Raw genomic sequence first — 24,945 nt, 5'->3', positions numbered from 1 at the left:
TATATGGTCTATTTAATTCGTCACAATCCGTCCATTCATAACGCAAATCTTACTTTCAATCAAAGATCCAACACTACATGCGCAATCAGCGATCAATGCCGCGAACAATAATTGAAAGCAGGATGAATATGAGACAAGAAGTGGTGTCTTCAGTTTTTGAAGTGCCTTGGATGATTGACCTGAGATGAGAGCCAGAGCGAATGATGATCACTCGGCCATTTCGGTCGCCTCGGTAGCTTCAAAGGCCCTTCTGCCCCGTAACGTAAGCGCTTTCTCTGCCAGCATTGAATGCACTGCCAAGCCAGGTCAGAATGCACGATCGAAACATCCATATCAAAGAGTTTGCATCAGGAGAAAGATTGGGTATAACTGATCCGACGTGGTACTTCATAAGAACAGAGAACAATACCAACATGAAACGAGAAGACGAGAATGAAAGGCATGTTGTTTGATGAGGATACGAGATATAATGGTATTAAAGAATAGTGACCAGTGCAATAAAAAATCATCAAAATCAAACACCGAGAAAAGTAGACAGGCGGACACAGTAGTTGAGACGCAGGTTAGAAAAAAAAAACAAATTCTCTACACATGCAGACAGGACAACATAATCAGCATAGTGAACATCGAATCCGAAATTAGATAGATTAGGCCAAACAGCGGACAACAAAAAAGTAGAATTTTCGTGACTCTACAACTAGGGAGGGAAAGGGAAAAGGAAAGCTTAGTGAGAGTAAGGAGAACGAAGTCCCATGACATATGAATGCACCTATAGTGGTTTCTGAACTGTGATATATTGGTCTTCAAACAAGGTAGCAGTCGCCCTTCATCCGATGACACGTGGATGGATTCAACAGCGCGTCGTTGCTCTAACGTTGGCATTGAAGGCGGGGCTGGCTGCCCGTGGCTGAAGTTGCATTACTCCGTATGTTCTAAGGGACAAGGGCTCGCGAACACCCGCTTGAGATCGCATCACGTGATAAGAACAATTTTGCAAGAAATGTACACTACTGCAACAGCCTCGAAAGATAACTTCGGGTTTTCAGTGCAGAGGAAAGACGATTAAGCGCTCATCGACGAAGTTAATATTTATCAATGGCCATCATCGCCTCTTGTTATTTCGCAGTCATATAGTTGCCCTTACAAGGCTCAATGGTGGCTTATTAGGGCTATCGACACTGGAGACCTAGCCGAGTTTGCGGCTAATCCCGAGTTAGGAAAGTAACCGACGACGATTAACCCACAGACTTGAATTGGGCGTCTCGAAAGCGACGAACATCGTGACTTTTTCCTACATCCACGCTCAAACGCCGAGGTATGCTCCTGTCTACACCTTCACACGACACCACCGACCGTCGATACTAACTCTCCAGCAGGCCAAGATGGGTAGAGTTATCCGCAACCAGAGAAAGGGTCGTGGATCGATCTTCAGTACGTCCCACAATCTATACGTTCCCAATCTATCGTCATCATCGCGATCGGCGCAAATATCAATAGGACTTCAAATCTGACCATGTTTTCTGTCTTCAGCGGCCCACACCCGTCTCAACAAAGCCCCCGCTCAATTCCGAACCCTCGACTATGCCGAGCGTCACGGTTACATCCGGGGTGTGGTGAAGGAGATTGTTCACGACGCCGGTCGAGGAGCTCCCCTCGCCAAGGTCCAGTTCCGTGACCCCTACAAGTTCAAGACGCACACGGAGACCTTCATCGCCAACGAGGGCTTGTACACTGGCCAGTTCATCTACGCCGGAAAGAACGCTTCCCTGACCGTCGGCAACGTCCTCCCCCTTGCCTCCATCCCCGAGGGTACCGTCATCACCAACGTCGAGGAGAAGGCTGGCGACCGTGGTGCGCTCGGCCGTACCTCTGGTAACTATGTTACCGTCATTGGTCAGAACCCTGAGGAGGGTATCACCCGTGTCAAGCTCCCCTCTGGCGCCAAGAAGGTCATCAAGAGCGGTGCCCGTGGTATGATTGGTATCGTCGCCGGTGGTGGCCGTACCGACAAGCCTTTGCTGAGTATGTTTTGGACTCTATGGAAGGAAGTGGAATAGCATAAGCATAAGATGGACTAACGGCTTTGCAGAGGCTTCTCGTGCCATGCACAAGTTCGCTGTCAAGCGCAACTCATGGCCCAAGACTCGTGGTGTTGCCATGAACCCCGTGGATCACGTAAGTCTAATTGACGTTTCTTATGAAGTGATAGATTTCCTGACAATTCTTTTCTACAGCCTCACGGTGGTGGTAACCACCAGCATATTGGTAAGGCCTCGACCATCTCCCGGTACGCCGCCCAGGGTCAAAAGGCCGGTCTTATTGCTGCCCGGAGAACTGGTCTGCTCCGTGGTACGCAAAAGACGAAGGAGTAAAATGGTGGTTCTTGGGTTGCGGAATGGTTGCATTGGGCTGTTGCAATGGTTGCGGGCTTTACGCAGCTTTCTTCTTGTACCCTACCTTTTTTTTACGTGAGGAATAGTACAAGTTAAAAAGGAGCAATTTTCCATTCGGTTCGACATGATTTCGACAATGCAGTGATACCAGCAAACGTTTCAACATACTCTTTTGGATCTGTCTCAAATAAATGATCCCAATCAGTCTCCAGAAAAAGCGAACAAACATACCGAAAATTCGTTTCAGTATTCTTGCCCAGTTGTGCCGCTTTGCAGCATTTGATTGACGTCCTTGCTGTACGACCTGTGACTTTTTTTTTTTTGATAGCAATGTTTAACGACTATATTTGGGTTCGCCATTGGATGGTATCTTCGCTGGATGGACACTAGTTCGGTGCACTTCAGAAATGTCATCGGGTTCGGTGCCTAGGGTACTGCGTGTCGTGTTTGAGAAGGCCACTACAGATAGCGCATCATCGATATTATTGTCAACTCCGGATCGAATGCAATCATAAGCCAAAGAAGTGGCTTGCGCTAGAATGGTATGGTCTCGTACTCGTGTAGGATGTGTTTCTTATCGTGATTCGCATGCCAGTGAAACGACAAGGTAGTTTGAAACGATTCAACTAACGGGGTGAACAAGGTACCGACGAACGAGAATAGAAACAGGAGGGCATTCCTAGGCCTGGAGAGAATTACAATTGTCTGGTATGCAAGCGACAAGAAGCGTTCGTCCAGCCCTTCGTTTCTCCTCCTCGCCTTGTTGCAGGTTAGCGCTTTCGTTGCTGCCCCTGTCTGTCCTTCCCCCCTCGTTCTTCCCCAGACTTGTAGTGACCTTGGCAATCAGACCGGATGGGGCTTAGCAAGGATAGGTACCTGTACTTTTACGCGTACCCGGCTTGCATATATCCACGATCGGAAGGAGTCCACGAGGGTGCTAATTCCTTCCTGCAGGGGAATCTGAGACGGCCTAATGAGAGATAGAAAGTAGAGGTACCTTTGCTATCGCTAGTGATTTCTGTCACTCTCAGCCGGACCCCTGAACTACAGGGACGTGGCCCGAGAAATGGTGGGCGTCCAAAATGCCATCTCGAATGTACCTACTATTTTCATTCCTCTGCGGGCAAAGCGTTAATATGTCACCTGTCCCAAGCTTGGACTTCCACCTTCATTTTATTTTCCCCTCTTTGTTTTCGTTACCTTTTGCAATCATAGAGCGTCGTTTTTACTCCAGTCGCTTGCTTCTAGTGGGTCAAGGCACCGGATAATTGCGGCAAATTTTCTGGTTCTTTCGTGCTCTTAGAACTCATGGGCCCTGGCCGCTCCTTCCGCATCCCTGCACGCTGTCGACACCCTTAGCCAAGTTGATCCTGCGAGTCAAGGGCCAGTCTAACCCGTTGATTTCGGTAGCCAAGAAATCCAGTACTCCTCCGCCTGCATTACGTAGAAGCGTTGAGAGAGCAGCCTACTCTCACATCTGCATGAACGAAAAACGCTGGTCTACGGCCAACGACTCTCCACGATGAACGTGAACAAGAAACTCGATCGCTTCAAACAATGGGCTGGCGAACGCATGGGAGGAGAAGCAAAAACATGTGTTTCGGAGGATTTTAAAGCTCTAGAGGAAGAAATGGTCTTGAGACATGATGGTATGCTCATTAGACAATTGATAAGAAGGCCCAACTGAATTCTCACCGACTATTAGGCATGGAACGTCTTCAAAAGGGGATGACGGTGTATGTTAAGTCGCTATCGAAAAGATCTGAAGGCGACGACAAGGAAAAGGTTCTTCCGGTCGCTTTGCTGGGCTCAACTATGATCAGCCATGGGGAGGATTTTGACCATGGTTCCGAGTTCGGGAGCCGTCTTCTAGGTATTTGCGCATACGACCACGTCGAGACGAGGGAAACATACTGACGCTGTCAGCCATGGGCCGTACACATGAGAGAATTGCTCGCATTCAAGAAAACTATGTCGCGAACGCAACGAGCGCATGGCTCGAGTCGCTGGAGCGCTCTCTTGCTCAGATGAAGGAATACCAGGTATGGCAGCACGTTGGAAAAGCTGTGAACGGAAAATCATCTAACGCTGTATAGGCCTCACGCAAGAAACTGGAAAGCCGTCGGCTCGCCTATGATGCATCGCTCGCCAAAGTACAAAAAGCCAAAAAGGAGGATTTCCGTGTCGAGGAGGAGCTCCGCTCACAAAAGGCCAAATACGAGGAATCCAGTGAGGATGTATATCGACGCATGCAGGACATCAAAGAGTCTGAGTGTGAGAGTATTTCGGATCTGGAGGCCTTTCTCGATTCTGAGCTACGTTACTTCGAGAATTGTCACGAAGTCTTAATGCAACTTAAAAGAGACTGGCCTGCAACGTAAGTATCATCAGCCGTCAAAAACCGGTAGAACCCTTTTTCTAACAAGACTAGATCATCGCAAACTCACGAGAACCGCCGCAACAGATCCCGCTCCGTAACAGCACACAGCTACGGCGATCGCTTCAGTGCAGTCGAAGAAGAGCCTGAACCTGCTCCCATGCTTGAGCCCCGGCGCTCGATTCGCTCTACCAGAGTCGCCTCTTCTAGCCTTGCCCTAGAACGCTCGCCCCGCCGCGACATGAGCGGAATTGACATGCCTGTGCGTCGACCGACTGTTCATCGCGCCTCCACAACAGAGCGCCATGCGTCAAATAGCTTTGAAGGCCCTACCCAACTTTATCGTGAATATACAGGACATCCGGCCCCGGGATTCTCGCGGATACCCACTGACCCACCGACTTATGTCTCGAGTCATTCGCAGTTCCCTAGTGCATCACGCCACAATCTTGGACATGATGTGTTTGGTGATCCGACCGACGACAATACTCTTCATAGTACTTCTAGTCCTGAACGTTCGTGGGGCGATCAATCTTCGTCCCCGGCAACGTCGTATAGTAGTGGGCCATCTCGCAAGACGAGCTCTTCCACGCTTAATGCAGGATATGCAAATAAGAAAGCGCCGCCGCCACCTCCACCTTCAAGGGCTAAGAAGCCTCCACCGCCACCACCGTTGAAGCGCAGTGCGATTAGTACTTCGAGTGTGCCATTTGCATGATGTCATCGTGTATTGCATTTGAAGGCGATAGACTGGTTTCATCTTTATACTACTTGTATGTTCTGGCATTTGCATCATTTGTTAGCGGTATCCTTTGTGGCTTTTAATTTTATGGAATTTGGTATTTCCTCTTATTGTTATTTTGTTTACTAAGTTTTTCGAAAGAGAGTTGGTGAATTCTGAATCCGCCCCCTTCCCTTTCCATTACCCTGTTTCAAGAATCAAGATGCAATTCTTTTATAACCATCCAAAAAAAGCTAAGCTTTTGCAACTGGTTTTTGGAATACCCCATTCGGCGGGCTGTGGTGTGATATCTCGTGATATGTAGGGTCGTCATTGATTTTTCATCTGTTGCTCTCCAACAATCTTGCCGTTTATAGAATTCCTTACCAAAGACGTGATTTTATGCCATATTCTAACCAGATGCAGTAATTTTTTGAAATTTACAACTCTTTTGAATTGTTTTATGATTTTCTGCATTGTAACCTTTAATTATTCAACAGCCAGATTAATGGCAGACAAAATGCACTTTATTGACACCATTTGAATAAAGCATAAACTGCAGAAGTTTTTGTAGACCAAGCTTTATCAAGCATGGAAATGCAGCAGAAAAGGGTTGAAAACAAATACAATTGCTTTATCCCGTAACAACGTCTTGCGTGGGTGCTCCGTTTAGGTTTGACCCCAGCAATGCAACTACCCGGAAATAAGCGTCAAGCTTGTTCTAGCGGAGCCAACGTCACTACAATAAGCAGCTAGGGCGTAAAACACTAAGACGCGGCTAGTTACTTGGCAACCTTATAGGATGACTGGACTAGCCGCGCGGGAACCTACTTGTGTACTCCTCATCATACCGTTCTCAAAACACGATAATCGATGTGATTATCAGGATGGAGAGGGCTCACGAAATAAGGATTTCATTTGAGCGGGTCAGATTTAGCCGAATGTGGAAATAAAGGAGCCCTTGGTCGACTAGAATTTGTTCATATAGACGATGCAATAGCAGCAACTTAGAAACGTAGCGAAGACATGATTCTCAACCAGCCCGATATGGCGTTTGGACCTAGACCCACCAAAACGGCTTTTCAACACATCAGTCTGCTTCCTCAAGATGTGTTTAAAGATCAATCGACAATATGATTGTGCGCCAATTACTTCGTCGATGTGCTCTGCCACTTCGCCCGCGTTTGTCATATTTCATATCAAGCCGAATGATGGGCTCTTCTCAGCCACCAAGGATTCTACCTGCCGATGAATTAGTCGAAGAGGAGCGTGTGCCCGGGTATCGACCTGAGTTATACTATCCTGCAACTCCGGGGCAAGTCCTCAATTCTCGATATAAAATCCTAACAAAAATTGGGTGGGGCAGAACTTCTACCGTATGGTTGGCGCAGGAGTTGGATGGTCCAGAAGAGTAAGGATCACTCATGTTCAGGTCAAGATTTACGTCTAATATTATTGAAGAATGCCTTTCCCATACGTGACGCTGAAGCTTACCACCGCTGATCCTGACTTTGAGGACGTTGCTTTGCACGAACTCAACATGAACAAATATCTTACAAAAGACACTTATTTTGCCGGTTCTCTATTTGTCAGGGCCGCTTTTGATCATTTCATGGCTACCAGCCCTACCGGAACCGAGCACCTATGCCTGGTTTTCGATGCTATGCGGGAACCTTTGAGTCAATTTAAATACCGTCTCCCGGGTGGTTGCATTCCACCTTCGCTGTTGAAAGTATACGCGGAGTTCATATTGCAAGGGTTGGAATATCTCCATTCCCATTGTCAGATCGTCCATACTGGTTCCGCTCTCCAAGAACTCTCAGACGCTTTAATCACTCAACACTGACTGTCTTTTAGATCTCAAAACAGACAACATCTTGATGTCGTTCGAAGATGTAAATGTGGTTGAGGAGTATGTGAAGGCTCAGGATGAGCATCCCATGCCTCGTAAAACAATTGGCGACCGAACCATATACCTCTCGCACAATAATTTTGGTGACCTACGATCATACTGGGTGCTGCCACGAATTGCTGATTTTGGTCTGGCACACCATGTAGATGGGAAAAGGCCCCTTCGTCATCCGATACAGCCGCCTCTCTACCACGCTCCCGAGGTCTTACTTGGGGCCCCTTGGTCATATAGCGCTGACATCTGGAATCTGGGCGTCTTGGTCAGTATTTTGCGTGATTCTGGTACATATAGGAATGACAACTGAGATATGCGCTTGCAGCTTTTTGAGTTACTAGAAAATAGGCAGCTCTTCCGTCACCTCGAGTCGCAAAAAGGCGTGTATACTGCTCAGGCTCATCTTGCCGAGATGATTGCACTGTTTGGACCGCCGCCACAGAAGCTCATTGAGCAGGAGAAACAGTGGTGCGACGTGCCCTGGGACCGATCATTTCCCGGCCCAGACGGTACTTGGTACGATACAGCTCGTGAATACTATGGCGGACCTTTCTTCGACTCAAAAGGTATGTTTCAAATCTCCATCAACATCCTGGTATAGATGTAGAGCTCAGGTGTTTTACCCTAGGCCATTTCACCCACACCCAAATCATTCCCAAGGACGTCAGACTCGACGACTGCGTCACGTGTTTGACAGGAAAAGAAAAAGAGCTTTTTCTCAACTTTGTGAGGAAAATGTTGCGATGGTTGCCAGAAGAGAGGAAGACTGCAAAAGAGCTTCGCGAGGACCCTTGGCTGTATTCAGATCTCGATAAAACGTGAATTTAAGGGCAAGTTGTCGCAATGTCATGTCAGCTGTAAACAAACGCGGAACGACAGCGCGTCAACCGAGACGCGACCCCCTGACATCACAGGGTCCTAGTAAATAAACAGCGAGATCTCAGTCTATTCGCATCCAATGCGCTGATTGTACTACAGCCCTCAAATTTTTAAAGAATTTTCATACATTTCATTTATCATGGCTCCTGAAAAGCTGCATGAAGCCATCAATCTCGCTGAGCTCGAGCGACTTCAAATTGTCCTACAGGATCTCTGTAAGGCGGTTCCACAAGCTAGAACTTTTGTCGAGCAGCAACTCCTAGTTTCCGAATCTGATATTGGCAGCTCGGGCACTGAGGGTTCCGACAGCGACAGCGACAGCTCCACCCCTCGCACCACAAAAAATAGAGGTTCAAAACGGAAAGCCACGGATCATGAAGACTTGAACAGCAAAGATACCTCGGCCAATGGATCCTCTAACAAACGACAGCGTCTTCGGTACGCATTTTGTACAAACTGCAAAGAGGAGTTCGACGTAGCCGATAACCGTCGTGGAGATTGTATCTTCCATGATGGTAAGTTTTATTCCCTTTTACGGTTCAATAGCTTCCTTTATCAGACATATGGTGGCTAAATACAAACGATAGGCGAGCTGGAGCCCGACTACGATGATTTTTTTGCAGATCACGATGAAAATATTCACGGCGATATAGATTCGGACTTCTGCAAAGAGGCATATCCAGAAGGATATACTTGGTCGTGCTGCGACGGGGAAGGGATATACTCAGAAGGCTGCCATAAAGGTAAACATGACGTGGACCATGGTCACAAACCGCACGCACAAAGGCCGAATATCTGGGATTAATGATCACATCAATGAAGCACCGGGAAAATGTCTTGATCTGTCAGGAATTTTCCTCCATGCCGCCGTATTGGAGTCGAGGTTCCTCTTCGGAGATATCCAATTCCTCGATAGTGAGGCGAACATTCGACGGAGCCTACCAAAGACTCTATATTTCCGCTATACGAAAGTCATCTCGGATTATCTACCGTCTGCAATGACCGAATGCGTTACGGGTTGCTCTTTTCGGATTCAATACTTTGTCTTAATATTGTTGTTTATCTTTTATCTTGTAGCTTTTTTTTTTCGGACACTTTTCAAATACACGTCTCTGAGCCATATTAAATATTACTCCTCAGTCTTTGCCATGGTGTTTTCCTGCAAACGCACATCAGTTTCAACACTGCATGTCCAAAACCACGGCTCTTGTGAAGTCATAGCTCTTTAGTCGAAGCTGTCACGATGATCCTTCACAGAAAGGTTTTACTTGCATGAGATTCACTATGGCTCGATGACTAGGCGGCCGTGCTCTACTCCAGCCATCACTGTAGGTTGATAAACCTATCAACCTAATTCACCAAGGCCAAATTTTTGTCTATATAAACGCCGCCTCTTCCCCCTTTCCGGGCTCTGTTCGCATTATATTTCTCAAGCAGTAGTCCAGCTGAAGCGCCATTTCCCCATTCTGCTTTCTTGTATTGCTTCGCAGTACGTTCTTGAATCATGTCCTCCTTCCTTTATATTTGCGTCCAGCTTCGGCACCCAGGTTTGACACCTCGAACAGGTTATTCCAGCCCCACATTTCGGGTGCTTTTAATCATTCTTACTATAACAGAACTCAACAAGAACAATGCTTACATTCAAACAGGAGTCCCAAGTCATCGCCTACAACACACCAGAGAATGATAGCGACGATGAGGCCGAAATGGAGCACACTGAGAGAGAAGTCCGATTCTCTTTTCAGGCTTAACAGGATACCGGCAAGCGGTTTTTCGTGAACGCTCTTTGCAGCAGAGATCTTCGCTGCTGGATGGCTAGCTAATCTTTGATTAGAGGGAGATCTACCAAGCGTGGCAGCAAAATCCCGATAAGAAACCTGCCTGGGTGTTCGGTGAAGGACCCAAGACTCGCCGCAAGACCAAGGCAATTGCCAATACGCCTGGCGTTGCGAAGTCCCGAAAATCACGCACCGTCAAAACCGAACACAGAGAACCGGGCAGACACACATACCTCAAGCGGCCATCGCACCTCCCGTGCGGCCCAAAACAAACCCATCTATCATAAAGGTGCCATATGCTATCTTCACTGATCGACCGGGGAATGAAAACATTGCTTTCCTTAGGGCGAAAGCAGTTCCAGGTGGCTACGTGGAAGAGAAACGGCTGGTATTTGACATGCCAGGCAGACTGTATCAAGACGTCGCCGTATTAATGGACGCTCAGCGAAAGGCTCTGCCCCAGGAACTGTTACAATTAACACAGGATGATCAACCATCGTCTGACGGCGTTGGAATATAATCTAATAACAAGCTATATTGCCTAACGAGACACGCTCAGAAATGCCTCAGTTACTACTCGAACCTCATTTTGATCTCTCTCGGTTTTTTCTCACTTTACACAGACTTCAACGAATATATCATGTTGGACGCGTTATGCCGTAAAGAATTCTGTGCTCGTCTTAGCAAGTCCGATTTTCCGATTAGGAACAACAGGCATCGACAATATATCAAGAAGAGGAAACCAGTCGACCTAAACAAGGACCCAGATACAGCTGTCGATGCTGCAATTCAACCATTTTTCCAAGGCTGCTGGAGCTCTAGCTTTGCACCCCACGATAGGGAACATCGTTGAAGAAGAATTCTGGAATCGATATGATGACCTTACGGCCGATAGTCTTCCACGACGTGGCTTGGATTCTATGAATGCGGCAGAGTTGATCTGGCGGTCCCCTTGGTGGTGGCTGCGCTGACTTTAAAACGATACCGTGTATAATAACAAAGCGCGCATCCCGCGCGGCTACTGCGGAGCGGTACGATCAGGCCTATAGGCCGTGGTCGGGTTTGGTCCCTGCGAGATACTGAGTTGTTGGTTCACTGAAAATGAATCCTCGAGACTGAGAAATAGAGCATTTCGAAATTGGATCGTGAAAGTGCTGGGCTTTTTCCTTCAATACGGGACGCCGTTACACAAAATCCTATCAACAAATTCAATATAGCATTGCTTAAGGACCCAGCTGGAATCTAGCATTAAGGTAGTCACTGCTTATGCTTTGATTGACAGCGGCGCACCTGCATTTGCTTTTATGGATTTCATGGCCAATATGGCATTGCTCGGACTCGTAAAAGCCAAGTCCGGGTGTTGAAATGCGAAAGCAGGCCCTGGAATAATTCTTTCAGACTCGGGCATACGGTGACGGAACGAAAGAAAGCGCTTCCATTGCGCAGGCTAAAGGATTGTAATTGGAATGAGTACAATCTCTAAATCCCTCAACGAGGAACAATTGAAGGGCAAGTCTGGTGCCATGCCAGCAGCCGCGGTAATTCCAGCTCCAATAGCGTATATTAAAGTTGCCCGAGGGCATTGCACTAGTTTCGGAAGACGTTCTAAAGCGCTGATATATATATATCTATAACCCTAATTGACAAGGGAAACCATAAAAACAGGTCCAGATACTGATGACGCTGACACAACACGAAACAACCGCAAGAGTTGCGATTCTTCGAAGAAGCTAAGAAGCGAGCAAAGCAAGCTATGCCTCAGTGATTAATCTTTAATCTCAAAGCATAATCTGGATCATTGGCATCCCGATGGATGGTATGAAGCACCAGCAACATGGGAACTGATCCTAGGTCGCTAAAAAAGGTTGCCAATGGTCTGAAGTGCATGGAACAGGAAGTGCTGGACATGTGGGCATGGCTCCGGTGGAAATGGGAGGCTGAAGGACTGGTTGATTAGCAGTTTAAAGCTCAAGCCCGCAGGCAGTGTCTCATGCAATATCTGAGAAGAACTATAGAACAGAGAACAACGAACATTTTGGATCCGTTTACCCATCAAATTTGGCTTGCACGAGGCGAGGGAAGAGGAAAGACGGGGAGATTGAACCGGATAAGAGCCTTGAAGAGTTGCGAAGAATTTCGAAAATCCTGCATCGTCCATGTTTGGGACCAGGAGGATTACTCTGCAGTTATGGACCCATTTCAGTCTGGCTGGCAGTACACCACCAGTTGAAGAATCGAAACAATACCCTTGACATTCCTGACTTTCAGGTAAGCAACGATTTGAAACGATGAAGCTGTGGCTGTCGGCGTGTGGGGACGTAATATCATATCAAGGTATTTGGGAATGCCGGCATCTGATGCGGTTGGCTGGATGGGTTATGAGCTTATGACTATCTCAGGCTGAGTGAGAGATTGTTGGGAGAAATCGTTACTGAGTGGCTTCGCATTCTCGGCCCTCTCTGTGAGAATCTTTCTCAGTTTGTGTTTCCTATTCATCGAGAAGACCGTTGTGCTGCTTCGTTAGTTGATCCGATGCACCATGGCTTTGGAGAGCTGAACCGGTGACTCAAAAGACAATGGGTTGGAGGAACTAAGACTTGCATTCGAAAAAAAGCAACAAACACAGCAAACGTATCAACAAAACCAAAGTGTATTAGAGTCAAAATCTGCTCCTCTGCAAATACAGAATGCTGCTTTGAAGTCCGAGCTCTCTAAGCAGAAAGAAGAGAGAACTCAGGAAAGAGAAAAGCTTGAGAAGAAGATAGAGGGGCTTGTTCAAAATGGAGAGATGTACAAAGTAAGCCAAGCAATTCGTTATAACGTTTGCTTGGCAAACTTTCTTGTTGAAGTGGTGAAGAAGCTCCAGAAAGACTTGCCGAAGGGGGCCCAAGGCAGGGCAAAAGAGGAGCACTCGACTCTGAAGCAGCCAAAGTCTCAGAAAAAAGCAGTATTGGGCGCTCCTTTTTGGAAGATGAAGGCTCAATACGCTTCTACCGTTTCTACCCTTGAAATTTCGAATGTTGTTGTTTCGTAGCAACTATCAACCACCGGACTTGCTCCAATGATGTCTTCCTTCTAAACATACTATTTGGGTTTGCTTTGCTGCTTTGCCTATGTACCATGTTGTTCCTTACCTGGCTTGTTATTACTTTTAGTACCCTCGACTCATCGAAGAACAGACGGTCGAAACGCTCAAAGAAGCACCAAATGAGGGGGTGGGATACTTTTCTTTCCAGCACGACAGTTATACGCAGTGTATGTAGCAGGGCAGAGCGCCGGGCTTGGATTTGTCATGTTGCCACGCTTGGTCTTTCTTGAAGCTGCATGAGATGCTTGTGTGCAAAGTATAGAGGGCCAAGTGTTGAAGCTCGATTGGAACTATTGATCATTCAGTATTTGGGTAGTTTCCAAATTATATTAGATTCGAGGGTATATCTTTTTTTCCTCTTATAACCGCGTGAGAATTAGCTGTACATGATTTTCATATTTCTGTGATTTATGCGGTATCAAAGGGTCACAGTGTCCCAAATTTGATGGGAAGTGTATATACATAACCAAGTTCCGTGTCAGAGAAATTATAAACGCTATAGGTCATTAGGCCCCATAGACATGAAAACATGCATTCAAGGTAATGGCCAGCCACAAGAAGGAGAGTGGATGATCCCGCATCTACTGGTATCGTCAAAGTCCGTCATCGATAAAACGCCAAAGATCAAGCCGAAAGATAACATGCCGCAGATTAAGACCTGCTAAATCCGGACCGACCTCGTCCTCTTCCGAACCTTACGCTCGGCGGAATGAATTTAAGTGCTGACATAGACTTTGTCAAGTCCGTCATTTCGTTGTCGACAGGTTGTTTTGTTGGCACGGGATTTTTAAAAGGTGACGTTTTGGACTTTAACGAAGCCTCAGTGCTCTCTTCGTTCCGCGGTGGATAAGAAGCCTCTGGCGAAAGTGAAGCGTTCAGATCTGATAAAGTTTCGCGACTCTGACTATCAATTTCCATGGAGGGATCTGACTGAAGCGTTGAGCCGCTTTGCTCTACAGCCGGCTTTTGTGAAATGCTGCCATTGCTCTGAGTCTGCCTTGCAGCACGATCAGCGGCAGAGCCACGTGGTCGATGGTTGTTGCTACGATCAGAGCGTAATAGTGAGCTACGTTTGTCAATGCCAGTATCTATGACCCGAAAGTCATAATTCTGCAAATCGAGGAGTTAGCCGGCAAGCGTTTCAGACGGGAGTGTTGGCTCCACCATACTTTTGGAAACATGTGCTTATCAATTAGATGAAGTCGACGCTTCTGGAGACTTGAACATTTTCTATCACAATCCACAACAAAGCAGCCATACTATATGAAAGACTGGTCAGAGTGCGTTCCATAATGCCAAAAGTCACGTGGTAGGTTGGACTTACCGTCTTTTCGCCTCTTGCTTTTCTTGCTTCATTTAAAGGATCATGGTTCTCAGAAATATGAAGACCTAGAAAATGTTCCGAAGGAAAATTCTTTCTGCATTCGACACACCGATTGGCGTGGAATTTGGCATAATGAATCTCAAATTCTTCATATGACACGAATGGTAGCGCCTCACGATGCGGCGGCAGAGAGCATCGCATCACTACCTTTTCCTCCCGAGAATCGTTCCCGTTATCAAGTAGCGTATATTTGGCTGGTCCACCTTCTGAAGCACCAGATCCAATTGCACTTGGTGTTGTGACGGCGGATTCAATGTCTGATGAAGATGACCAAGAGTCTTCACGTGAGCGCTTGGCCATCTTGAAGATGCCGTCGAGATTTGTATTTACTTTTGTACCAATCAATAGTCCAATCCTGATACTCTTGAATTTGCTGGCCCTTTCGAGATCTTCGTCTTGTCCTCACAAGATGTTTAAGTGATTGATTGTGTAGCAGTGTGAGCTATGATGTAAGGGTAAAAAGCGATATGATAGTAACAGAGAAAATGTCAAAGTCACGCTGTAGGGGAGAAAACTGTTTTGATTTGTGAGCCGAGTGTCGTCAAGAAACCATTTCTTGTTCAACTGCAATGAATCAGAAGTGGATTAATTTCATGGTTGTCATTGCATGGTTGGTTGAATTGAAATTCATTTGATATCATGGACCCTGAAAAGACACCAGTCACTGACGCTTTCCCTAAAAAGTTCAAGATTCCGCGGGTCGTCACTCTTCGTCCCTCTCCCAACTTCCTCTATGCACCTCACCTCTGGAATTTGGCCTTTTCCCTTCACCCCACACCGACTCACCTTTTTGCTCGTCGCTCGAATAGATTGAATCTTCAATCGTTCGAAACGGCGCAGGTCTCCTGGTCGTCTCGGAATAAGCCCCGACCGTCGTTTGTCAGGGCTACGGACTCCGACATCGCCCATGGATTGCAACGGTTTCGTCCGTCGTTTAGGTTGTGATTCCCCTTTCTGACCGCGAGGTTGACCGTGGGGTCACCTTGGAAAAAGGCAACCGGCCCATCTGGTACCAGTAATGGCCTCTCCTGTGGACCAAGCATGGAGGTGAGTGATGACGGCCATGTCATCATCGACAAGCAAGAAAAAAAAAGCATCAAACTGATGGAGGGGAACAGGTTTGCCCAGCGCACTGAGAAGGAACTCCTGGCGAAGCTGGCCGAGAAAGACCCCGACTTCGCAGATATTGATCAGTTGACTCCGCAGTATGTACTGAATCATTTCAGCATCCAAGCAACACCCCACTTACTGGCTTGAACAGATACCGTACCGCATGTCAGAGCGTTATCTTTCTCGATTTTGAATTTGCAACGAATAAGCAAATTGAAGGCAGGCTCTGGGATGTACACGGTAAAATAAACAATCGTTTTCGCAAATTCCTCAGCCGCGTAAGTGGTTCATATGATCCCAGGAAAATATAGATCTCGAGGGAACATTTTTTTCGTACTGACTCGTGAGTTCGGCCACTAGTTCCGAACCGATGAAGGGAAGAAGAAGCCTGTGGAAAAGCGTAAGACGGCAAAACGCTATCTCGACTTTATCAAGGAGAGCCAGCGCTTTTACAGAGGATATATTCAGCAGCTTGCCACCCGTTTCGGAGGTATCCCCGAGCTTGTGCATGTGGCGCGCAAGTTTAACCTTGAAGGTCTGCTGCATACGTCGTTCGGGAATAATCCTATATCAGAGACACTAATATAACTCTAGGTCACGCGGGTGATGGATCTCACGCAACGGACCGAGTGAGACATTTGGTGCTTTTGTCCTGTCATCAGACTCTTGTGCGTCTCGGCGATCTATCAAGGTACAGAGAGACCGAGCTGGTTTCCAAAGATCGCAACTGGGGTCCAGCTATTGGCTACTACGACTTGGCAGGTGCAATCTATCCGGCCTCTGGAGCACCGCACAATCAACTGGCCGTCATTGCGCTCACTGATGGAAATCATCTCCGCGTCGTCTACCACCTTTATCGAGCATTGACAGTTGAGGAGCCTTTTCCGACCGCCAAAGCAAATCTCGAGATTGAATTTAAGAAGATTCTGACCGCGTGGAGCAAGGGTGAACTCGTTGTAAATACACCAGCACACAATGCCAATTCTGCACGGCAGACGCTCTTGACATGGTTTGTTCGTCTCCATGCAAAATGTTACAATGGCGTCGACTTTTCCGAGCATGATGAGCTCGAAAACGAAGTCCTTAGCCAATTGGCGGTTGACTTGAAGGAGCGATCGCTAGAGGGCGCACTTCAAAGGTTTTCGCTCATCAATATTGCAGCAGAATATTTTGCTGGTGTACGCATTCGAGGTAGGGCTTATTCTTTTTTGTTTCCCTCATCAATACTACTGTGCTGATCCACAGTTTGCTGACATGTTTTCCAGATGACACCAAGTCCAATGAGAGTCTACAGGCTCTGCTCTTCTTTTTACGACTCAACGTGAAGACATTTTTTACCTTGCTTCGAGTGCTTGAGCCAGAGCTGGAAAGATTTATCAGCAATGACAATGACGACAATCGTGGTCATATCAGTGGTTCCGACAGGGTGACAGCTGTGACACGGCGCATCCTTCCTGGCTTGAGACATTACAGCTCTTGGCTTCGAATCAACGCACCGATCCTGGTTGCACAGAGTCCTGATTCCCCCTTGGGGATCCAAATAAAAGAGATGTGGAAAATATACGCCACGAGTCTTACCTTACTTGCCGGCACCTTTCCGGTCTCCGAACTCCCTAATGTTGAGTACCTGTTGGAGGAAGATGAAGATACCGTCGGCTTTACTCCTTTCTTCTCCGAACGAGTTAGGAAGAGGTATTACAATGCGCAAAATAAGAAGCCGACCATGCACGACACTGGCGTTGAACGTTACCACCCCAATTTAGAAATGCTTGCACGGGTTCGAGATCTACTGATTGATGGCTTGGAGCTCCAACTTGAAGATTCAATTCCGCTCGCGCTTGTAGAAGGCGGAAGATTCATTTATCAGGAAGAGGGTATTCCTTCAGAGGCTCTTGCCAGTCCCCGAGAAAAGCAAGCAACGCCCCCTGTCATTCCTCTCGATTTCCCGGAAATTGAGCAACCGGACGGGCACAAGCTTACCACGGATGAGGAAGAGAGCGCCGGTCTCGCGGCGAATGAAGAAGTCGATCCTTCTGAATCAGCTGCCTCCATATCCATGAGTACTGACATGAACCGGATGGTTGATTCACTCGTCGGACCTGACCCTACTGACTCGCCTACGAACGTATCCTCCCATAATCCGAGCTCACAAAACCTCTACTCCAAAAGCCACGACGCTTTCCACCAAACCGCTGGCCCCCCAACCCCGCCAGCTCATGCCTTTCCAGAATATCACCAACACCCGGACGAATCCACCACTCCATTCGGAAAGGCTGGTCCGCTGACGGCTCGTGAGCTTGTTCAAATGGTTCAGGCTTACTCACCGCAATCGTCGCAGCCGCCGCATCCTCCTCCTGGGCTTGGTACTCCTAGAGCATCCGTGTCGAGTTACTGGCCCACCACGCCATTGACTGCGCACCCCTCCACCGCCCCGTCACCCCAACGCCAATTCCCCGTGCAAGGAGCAGGATATCAATTTCCGCCGTGGCAGTCACAGCCTCTCCCGCGACCTTCGAGTAACGGCATAATGTCTAGTCCGACTAGTATTTGGCAAATGGACCGATCCCAAACCCCTGCGCCGCGTCCTGGATCGTCGGTCGCCCATCCTAATGGGGTTGCCACAGGACTCGGAGTTGGCAGGGACGGTGTGGGAATCGGCAATGGCGCATTTTCTGGGATGAGCGCTTTGGATAACTTTGGCGGACGAGCCAGTAATGCGCTTACCAGCCCTCTCTCTTTTGGCTCTGGCCAGTGGACTGTTCCCGGCCCCTTTGAGCATGGCATTCCGACGCCTAATATGGGATTCACGCCCCCGCATGGCCCTCGCAGTGGACATGGAGCGGGTTGATTTCAGGCGTAGTAGGCCAAATGCTTGACGTCTTAATTGCTATGTGCGCCGGATCTGATAATTGCGGTTTGCCTCTACGGATCGTGGAACCGTCCAACATTCCAAGATGCATTGTCTTTTTACGGTGGATCAATGTTCCGCTCATCTTTCAGGCACCCAAGTTTGCTCCCAACGTACAGACCAACGGTTGCAAAAGTCTACTAAATCTGGTCCAGATCGTCCTTGGCCATCACGGAAAAACTTCGTGGGAGTCAAACTTGATATGATCAAGAATATATTCGGCAAGACCAAATTCTCAACGAAATGAAAGGAAGCCGAGGGGATTCAGATTTGTACTTGATCCATAGAGTTGGGAAGGGGTAAAGATGAGAGCCTCAAAAATTCGCTAAACGCAGAAGGACAAAGAATAATTTGCGGCCCACCACGGAAGCTTACGGGTTGAGGAAGGAAACATATCTCCTAATGACACTCCACTTCGAAATTGTATCACTTGCAGTCCCGAAAGCAATCAGTTGCGGGCGTTGATGTAGTGCCCGACGCAGGACCACCGTGGTTCCTGAATGTTGAAGAAACGTCTGGATTCCGCCCCAATTTGTGTCTCCTGTCGCGTCCTGCATGTCTTAGATGTGCACACGTGGGTTGTGATGAACGCAGGGTTCAAAACTGCTCGTTATTTGCACTATCCAGCCGCAATGAAACTGGCTTGTCAGAAACTTTGTTGCCTCATCATCATTTGTCTTTTTTCGCTTATCATTTGCCATCTCATCTTCATCTTCATCTTCATCTTCAACATCTCTTCCTACCCTTTGTCGTTACCGTCATCGTCGTTTCTTGCCACATTGTGCTTTATTGCCTTTATATGTACTCCCGCAGTCATTCAAGCTACCATGTCTTTTAAAATTTAAATTTCAATTGATTGCCCATTTACTATTTTACTTCGGATAGAGAAGATTTTTTATGATGCGTGGTCGTAGAACAGGGAATGCATTAGAGTACTTTGGTCCAGGCCAGGCCCAGGCGAAAGGTACCCGCGGATTTAATGAAGACGATGATGCATGTTGATGATGAGTATGAGTATGAGTCTGATTAAGAACTTTAAGTGTAGCTGGAGGGTATGATACTGTACAGTACGGTATAGTACGGTATGAGATGAGACGAGACGATATATGATATGATATGACGGTATACCGATAGGGGGATGTCGGGAGGAAATGGAAAATAGAAGTGGAATATAGAAGATGCGAAAGGAAAGATGGAGGAAAAGGTCAACGCCCGCTGCTTTGTGCTGCTGGAGTAATATGACAAAAGAAAAAGTAGTGTACAAGATATCAAAGGAAAAGGAAAGTAGTGTACAAATAAGATATCAAAAGGAAGAAGGAAAAAGTGACTAAAGAGCCCACTCATTCCGGTCATCGGCGGGAGTAATAAACGGTTCGTCGATGAGTTTGATGGCGTATTCGCTGCAGAGGATACTAATTTGTGTGAAAATTTTCGTGTTAGTGAGGAGATGTATATTTTGCATGGGATGAGGATCGTTGAGTCGGTTGATATACAAGGACGGTAATGCGTAGATACGGTACAATGACAAAAGCAAAATGGATGGAGTACAGATGATTTGACAAAGGGAATTGATGTAACAGAGGTGAGAAACGGAATGAAGGGAATGAATGCGATGAATGTAATAAACGCAATGAATGTAATCAATGTAAAGAGGAATAAATGTAATCAACGTAAAAGAGAATCAATATAATCAACGTAATAGGGAATAAATGTAATAAGTAAAAAGAAATACGTACCAAGCAGAAGCAATATGATTCTCAAGCTCCTTCATTGCGCGCTCACGTTTCGGCCCGGCGACTCCGCGGGAGACTTCTGCCTGCAGCTCACGTACACGACGGCCTTTACTGACACCCGACAAGTCGACGACGCGCTTGGCGAGACAGTCGCTGTGAAAGGCATGTTGGCACGGAAAGACAAAAAACTGGCGCGTGAGCAAGGGGTATTGGCAGATATAACATTTCTCGCCGGGCTCGACAATGGCATAGCGGCGATCGAGGGCGCGGATATCGGCCTTGATATTGGACGCTGTGCTGGCGCTCTCGTCCATTTCCTTGCGCAGGATATCGATATGGCGCGAGTAGTCTTCGAGGGCGGTACATATTTCCTCTTTAAAGTCGTCGATGACGACAAAGTCCGGGAAGAAAGGAATGAGGTCTTCGATGCGGAGTAGCTCGCATCGCTTGAGGAACTCGATTGCCGTTTTGATTCCGTCGCTTTGGGAAATGACTTTCTTCGCGACGGCTAGCCAGAGCTTTTTCCGCAATGCTGGGTTAGTGTCTGGTTGGTCGGCGACGACGCTGGCAAGGTCGATTTCGCCGTGGTTGAGTGCCAGCTCGACGGCTTGTAAGTACTGCCCCATGGAGCTGTAGATGTGGACGCAGCTTTGGACGCGCTTGTGCTCGATGCATAGTCTGAGAGCGAAATCGGCGTCGTACCGCCGCTCGTGCTGCTGGGATTGGGATTCGAGGTATGATAGAAGGGCGGACTCGTCGCGAGATGGGTGAGAAGCGTAGATGGAGATGAGCGTGTTGTGAACGGCGGAGTCGGTCGACCGGTGCTGATTGATGACAAAGAGAAGGTAACGTATTGCTTGGTTCTGGAAGGAAGGATTCTGTTAGCGATTGAGAAGGAGAGGGAGGAGGAGGAGGATGATGTCGAATGATACCTGATTGATGGAAACTTTGACATCCTTATTGTAGTTGAGAAGGGCGGGAATGAGTTTTCGCGGATCGAGGTTGTTTTGTCGCATGAGGATATCAATGAATTCCACAGATGCGTTTTTCATCAGGACGCTGCTGTACTTGTAAAAGATGTCGGGATCTGTCTGTTTCTTCAACACCGTCAAAGCTTCTGCCCACTTTTCCCGTTGCACCCAGTAGGCAAGAACGTAGTTGTAGTCGTTGACCGTAGAGGCATAGAAGAGAAGCTCCTCTTCGCGGCCATGGCTACTGATAATGTCGTAGGCCGTCTTGCGGTCAAGATCAGATTTGTACTTGGTGACAAACTCTTGGAATTCCGTTCGCAGCTGCGAAAGCTGTGTCTTGGTTTCGGCTGTATTGGTGTTCTCTGACAGCTCGGCCTTTGTTGTGATTGTGTCATCAAGCGCATTTAGTTTGGACATGAAAACCTCGACAAGCCAGCTAGCAACCATGACCCGCTGCATTATCGAGGATTTCTTAAAGCCCGAGAGCTTGGTCAAGAGATATTTTCGCAACGAATCTTGCTCGCCATGATCGATAAATATCAATGCAACCTCTTCAAAAGGCTTGTTGCTTTTGCCATATATTCCAGCAGCCTCCATGAATTTTCCTCGACTTACGAGATAGTCTCCAGACGCCGTTGCTACGGCGTCTTTCTGCGCAGTGGTTCTCGCATAGTGCAGCGCTGCATCAAATTGCTGATCCTTCAGCATGACTTTCCACACGTCTCGATCCTCGTCAGTGACAACAACCTCGAAGATTTCCCGGTTTGTAAAAACCCAAAATGTATTCTTCTTGAGGTCGGCTTCAACTCCAATAATACTTTGTCCAGCCTCGAGCATAACTTGATCATACACAGTTGACTCGTCCAGCCTGTTGACCGCCACAACTCTTCCTTCGATAAGATTCAGAATGTGCCATTGTGTCAGCGCAATTGAAGCAATCGGCTCCGCCGACGCCTTGCGCCGTCCACCATTCGATTCCGATGCAGGCAACTGCGAGCGTGGTAAAAGCTTTGAATCCTGGAAGACATTGCTTCTACTACCTGGTGCAGAGGAGCCATCGGAAAGCTTGCCGTAAAACACACCCTGAGACGAAAGCCAAGCAAAAACACGATCCGAGTTGAAAACATCAGCCCCACCATCATCAACCGGCTCAGGGGAAATGACTAGCTTCGCCAGCGGCGCATCGCCGACCCTGGAAATATCATGTCGTGTGGGCGTCTCGGTTTCAAATAGTCTCGTAAAAACAGAGCCGCCCCCTTCGTGTCCATGTCTTCCGATGCGTCCAATAAAGTGAGATATGCTTTCAGGCGTGGCTACAAGCACTCTCCGAAGATCTGGTTTGCCATCGACAGATTGAACCCAAAGTCCCGTGACGGGGCCTTCCGTAGTCTTATAAACAGCCTTCAGGTATTTCTCTTCTCTGCGGTAAAATTCGGTAGACGGCTCAATGTAGACCTCATATATGTTTCCGTCTGTCGTACCGACCAGAATTTCTCGCGTCGAGGCAGTCGGCTCGGAGGGATTCCATGCAACGCTCTCAAGAGTCCCTTTGAGTCGGGAAAGTGCCTTGGGCTGTCTTGACTGTGTATGCAGGTAAAAGTTCTCTCCAAGTGTTGTTGAAATTATCAAGTGAGACGCTGTAGGGTCCAGGAACATGCGCCTGATTATGCCAATCTCCGACGAGCGCTTTGGAAGGTCGATATCTGCCATTTTCAATTTGATTAGCTCAATCGCTCATTTCGGTTCAATTAAATGCTGCATGAAAGCTTCTTAGGCGCACCATCCACGTCTTCAGCATGATCGAGATCAATTCTCAAGATCCGCCCCGTTGAAAGGGCAAGCACCAAAACATTATTGGCTACTTGAGCGGCGACAAAATCGGAGGAAATAGCAAACTGAAATGGAACCCTTTCAACGTTGAATATAGGCAGGGAAACTTCGCCGAGATCTTGCAAGTTGCTCGCAGCAACATAGCCGCTGGAGGGGTCGAGGGCCATGTCGCGGAGTCTTGGAAATTTCTCAGATCATCGCCTATACCAAAAAGCACGTCCCCAGAATATATCAAGCCAGCCGGCTTGACGTATAAAGAACTGCGTGAAAGCTCTCGAGCTTTGGAGCACCATCCCACGTCGGAGGTCCCGAGCTACATGCGATGTACTCTCTGGTGGTGACGTCAATGGACCTTTCAGCCTTCCGTACTGATTTGCACTTCTGGGCGTTGCGGTCGACTGCATCATCTTTCTACGCAAGAAGATCATCTACGCAACCGTACCATTGTCTCACCCACAGACGTCAGCCGAGTAAGAAAGTCAAGAAGATGAAACAAATACTCCCGAGCCAAGACAAGACAAGAAAAATAGATGCATTTCTCATCGCAACTTGACAAATTTTATTACAGATATAAATTTTTGTCACGGAGATTTTATCTTGCATTCCGTCCCTGATCCTTGGAATATGTGCTCATCTCTCTGTCCGCGGGCTGACCTTTGGGACCAGGCTGCTCTTTGCACATACGTAACGTGTACATGCCCGAGCTCCGCGACTTGTTTCCTTTTTGAGGGATGCTAAGAATGACCTTGCGTTTTACGTGATCCGATTAGACGGTCGATTACGCCCTCGTGCGACGGTAGGTCGGACCGGGGCGTCTCAGGCAACGGAAACTTGACATGGGATTGGTTTAGTCTTCAAACGACACGGGCTTTGATTCAGACTCAGACTGACAGCAGTCATCTGGGAACTCTCCCTTTGGTGGGCCTGCACGGTACTCTGCTGAACTAGGCAGTGTACTGAACAGTACTGCTGCACTGCACCTGGCCGCTCCGTCTTTCCACCCGTCAAGAACCTTGACACTCGCAGTGCCAAGTTTGCTTCAGATTGACCAATATACTGAATTGATGAAGAAGAAGATGATAATGATGAACAGGGGGAAGCATCGGAGCTGCCGGAATGTAGGTATAATTGCTGCTTCCATGTGATTTACTTTATTTTTCGGGTCGATTCCTTTCCCTAGTGAATATGCCTCAGTGCTTCTGATATATGAATGATGATTACGGTCGCAGATAGTTTCAGTGGTTCAACCCCTTGTCTTGAATCGGAGCATGTGGATAAAAAAAGACCGATGGCCGCCCACCAGTCGATGACCACTTTTTGACCGGCCGTTGGCGATGCTAAGGAGCAAAGATTCAGATTCCCCGAAAGACCGGCGCGCTTGTGAGAAATGTTAGCGCGAGAGGCCATGAAGTACTACGATAAGTACAGAATAGGGCATCAGAAAGAGGCAAGAAAAGGGAGGAATTTCTTACCAGAGACGGGGCCTGAAATGGGGCCGAGCGAGAGCAAGTTTCAGGCTTGTATCTTACCGTAATATCGTGCCATTATTGGTCTCCACATGGCTGCCCGCTGAAGGGGAAACCCCCGGTCCCTTTCGCTTGACGCCCTTGGGCTGCTAGAATGGGATTCCCTGTGTACACACCTTCTATGTAACTTATTGTCTGTACCTTAGTAGTAGTGAAGGGAACGTTGTAACATGAATCTTTTCGGACCGTAGATCCCACCCTCTTCAAGACCATTATTTCCTGCAACCCTCTTCCCTCTGCAGCTTTCGATCCTGATTTCAAACGTCTGCAGTGTGCTCCAAGGACATTGGACAACGTTCCAGCGTAACTCTCCGTGCATATTCGAAGGAACGCTGGATCAC

At 47.7% G+C, this 24,945-nt stretch overlaps 8 protein-coding genes across 8 annotated transcripts; 5 read left to right on the top strand and 3 right to left on the bottom strand.

Moving 5' to 3' along the window:
* Nucleotides 1–1,233: 1,233 nt before the first annotated feature.
* On the top strand, nt 1,234–2,401 carry L228DRAFT_128442 (ribosomal protein L2). The gene is made up of 5 exons (XM_018329071.1): nt 1,234–1,315; nt 1,377–1,431; nt 1,531–2,022; nt 2,090–2,175; nt 2,235–2,401. Exons 2-5 carry the CDS (start codon nt 1,383–1,385, stop codon nt 2,370–2,372), a joined length of 765 nt encoding a protein of 254 aa, XP_018188101.1. The 5' UTR covers nt 1,234–1,315; nt 1,377–1,382; the 3' UTR covers nt 2,373–2,401.
* A 1,146-nt stretch (nt 2,402–3,547) lies between these two features.
* Nucleotides 3,548–5,820, top strand: L228DRAFT_246868 (BAR-domain-containing protein). Its single transcript, XM_018332508.1, has 5 exons — nt 3,548–4,042; nt 4,099–4,266; nt 4,320–4,435; nt 4,490–4,770; nt 4,825–5,820. Exons 1-5 carry the CDS (start codon nt 3,916–3,918, stop codon nt 5,486–5,488), a joined length of 1,356 nt encoding a protein of 451 aa, XP_018188100.1. The 5' UTR covers nt 3,548–3,915; the 3' UTR covers nt 5,489–5,820.
* An 882-nt stretch (nt 5,821–6,702) lies between these two features.
* Nucleotides 6,703–8,219, top strand: L228DRAFT_255867 (CMGC protein kinase; the record flags this gene model as incomplete). The annotated part of the gene is made up of 5 exons (XM_018333900.1): nt 6,703–6,902; nt 6,953–7,290; nt 7,349–7,662; nt 7,723–7,963; nt 8,026–8,219. 5 exons carry the CDS (start codon nt 6,703–6,705, stop codon nt 8,217–8,219), a joined length of 1,287 nt encoding a protein of 428 aa, XP_018188099.1.
* A 196-nt stretch (nt 8,220–8,415) lies between these two features.
* Nucleotides 8,416–9,081, top strand: L228DRAFT_238488 (hypothetical protein; the record flags this gene model as incomplete). The annotated part of the gene is made up of 2 exons (XM_018331053.1): nt 8,416–8,791; nt 8,864–9,081. 2 exons carry the CDS (start codon nt 8,416–8,418, stop codon nt 9,079–9,081), a joined length of 594 nt encoding a protein of 197 aa, XP_018188098.1.
* Nucleotides 9,082–13,793: 4,712 nt separating this feature from the next.
* L228DRAFT_267938 (hypothetical protein) lies at nt 13,794–14,826 on the bottom strand (the record flags this gene model as incomplete). Its single annotated transcript, XM_018335049.1, has 3 exons — nt 13,794–14,252; nt 14,312–14,401; nt 14,467–14,826. The coding sequence occupies 3 exons, from the start codon at nt 14,824–14,826 to the stop codon at nt 13,794–13,796; spliced, it is 909 nt and encodes a 302-aa protein (XP_018188097.1).
* Nucleotides 14,827–15,544: 718 nt separating this feature from the next.
* L228DRAFT_238486 (hypothetical protein) lies at nt 15,545–18,484 on the top strand (the record flags this gene model as incomplete). Its single annotated transcript, XM_018331052.1, has 6 exons — nt 15,545–15,573; nt 15,645–15,731; nt 15,788–15,914; nt 15,997–16,171; nt 16,231–16,827; nt 16,902–18,484. The coding sequence occupies 6 exons, from the start codon at nt 15,545–15,547 to the stop codon at nt 18,482–18,484; spliced, it is 2,598 nt and encodes an 865-aa protein (XP_018188096.1).
* Nucleotides 18,485–19,410: 926 nt separating this feature from the next.
* L228DRAFT_229679 (hypothetical protein) lies at nt 19,411–23,353 on the bottom strand. Its single transcript, XM_018330511.1, has 4 exons — nt 23,029–23,353; nt 21,210–22,951; nt 20,281–21,140; nt 19,411–19,956 (listed from the first exon to the last, which is right to left on the bottom strand). Exons 1-4 carry the CDS (start codon nt 23,243–23,245, stop codon nt 19,872–19,874), a joined length of 2,904 nt encoding a protein of 967 aa, XP_018188095.1. The 5' UTR covers nt 23,246–23,353; the 3' UTR covers nt 19,411–19,871.
* Nucleotides 23,354–24,195: 842 nt separating this feature from the next.
* L228DRAFT_246861 (hypothetical protein) lies at nt 24,196–24,644 on the bottom strand. Its single transcript, XM_018332507.1, has one exon. The coding sequence runs from the start codon at nt 24,483–24,485 to the stop codon at nt 24,255–24,257; it is 231 nt and encodes a 76-aa protein (XP_018188094.1). The 5' UTR covers nt 24,486–24,644; the 3' UTR covers nt 24,196–24,254.
* Between the last annotated feature and the right edge of the window lie 301 nt (nt 24,645–24,945).

The sequence above is a fragment of the Xylona heveae genome (assembly GCF_001619985.1).
Source record: "Xylona heveae TC161 unplaced genomic scaffold L228scaffold_5, whole genome shotgun sequence".
In the NCBI taxonomy this organism is placed as follows: Eukaryota; Fungi; Ascomycota; class Xylonomycetes; order Xylonales; family Xylonaceae; genus Xylona; species Xylona heveae.
This window is presented reverse-complemented; position numbering and strand designations above follow the sequence as displayed.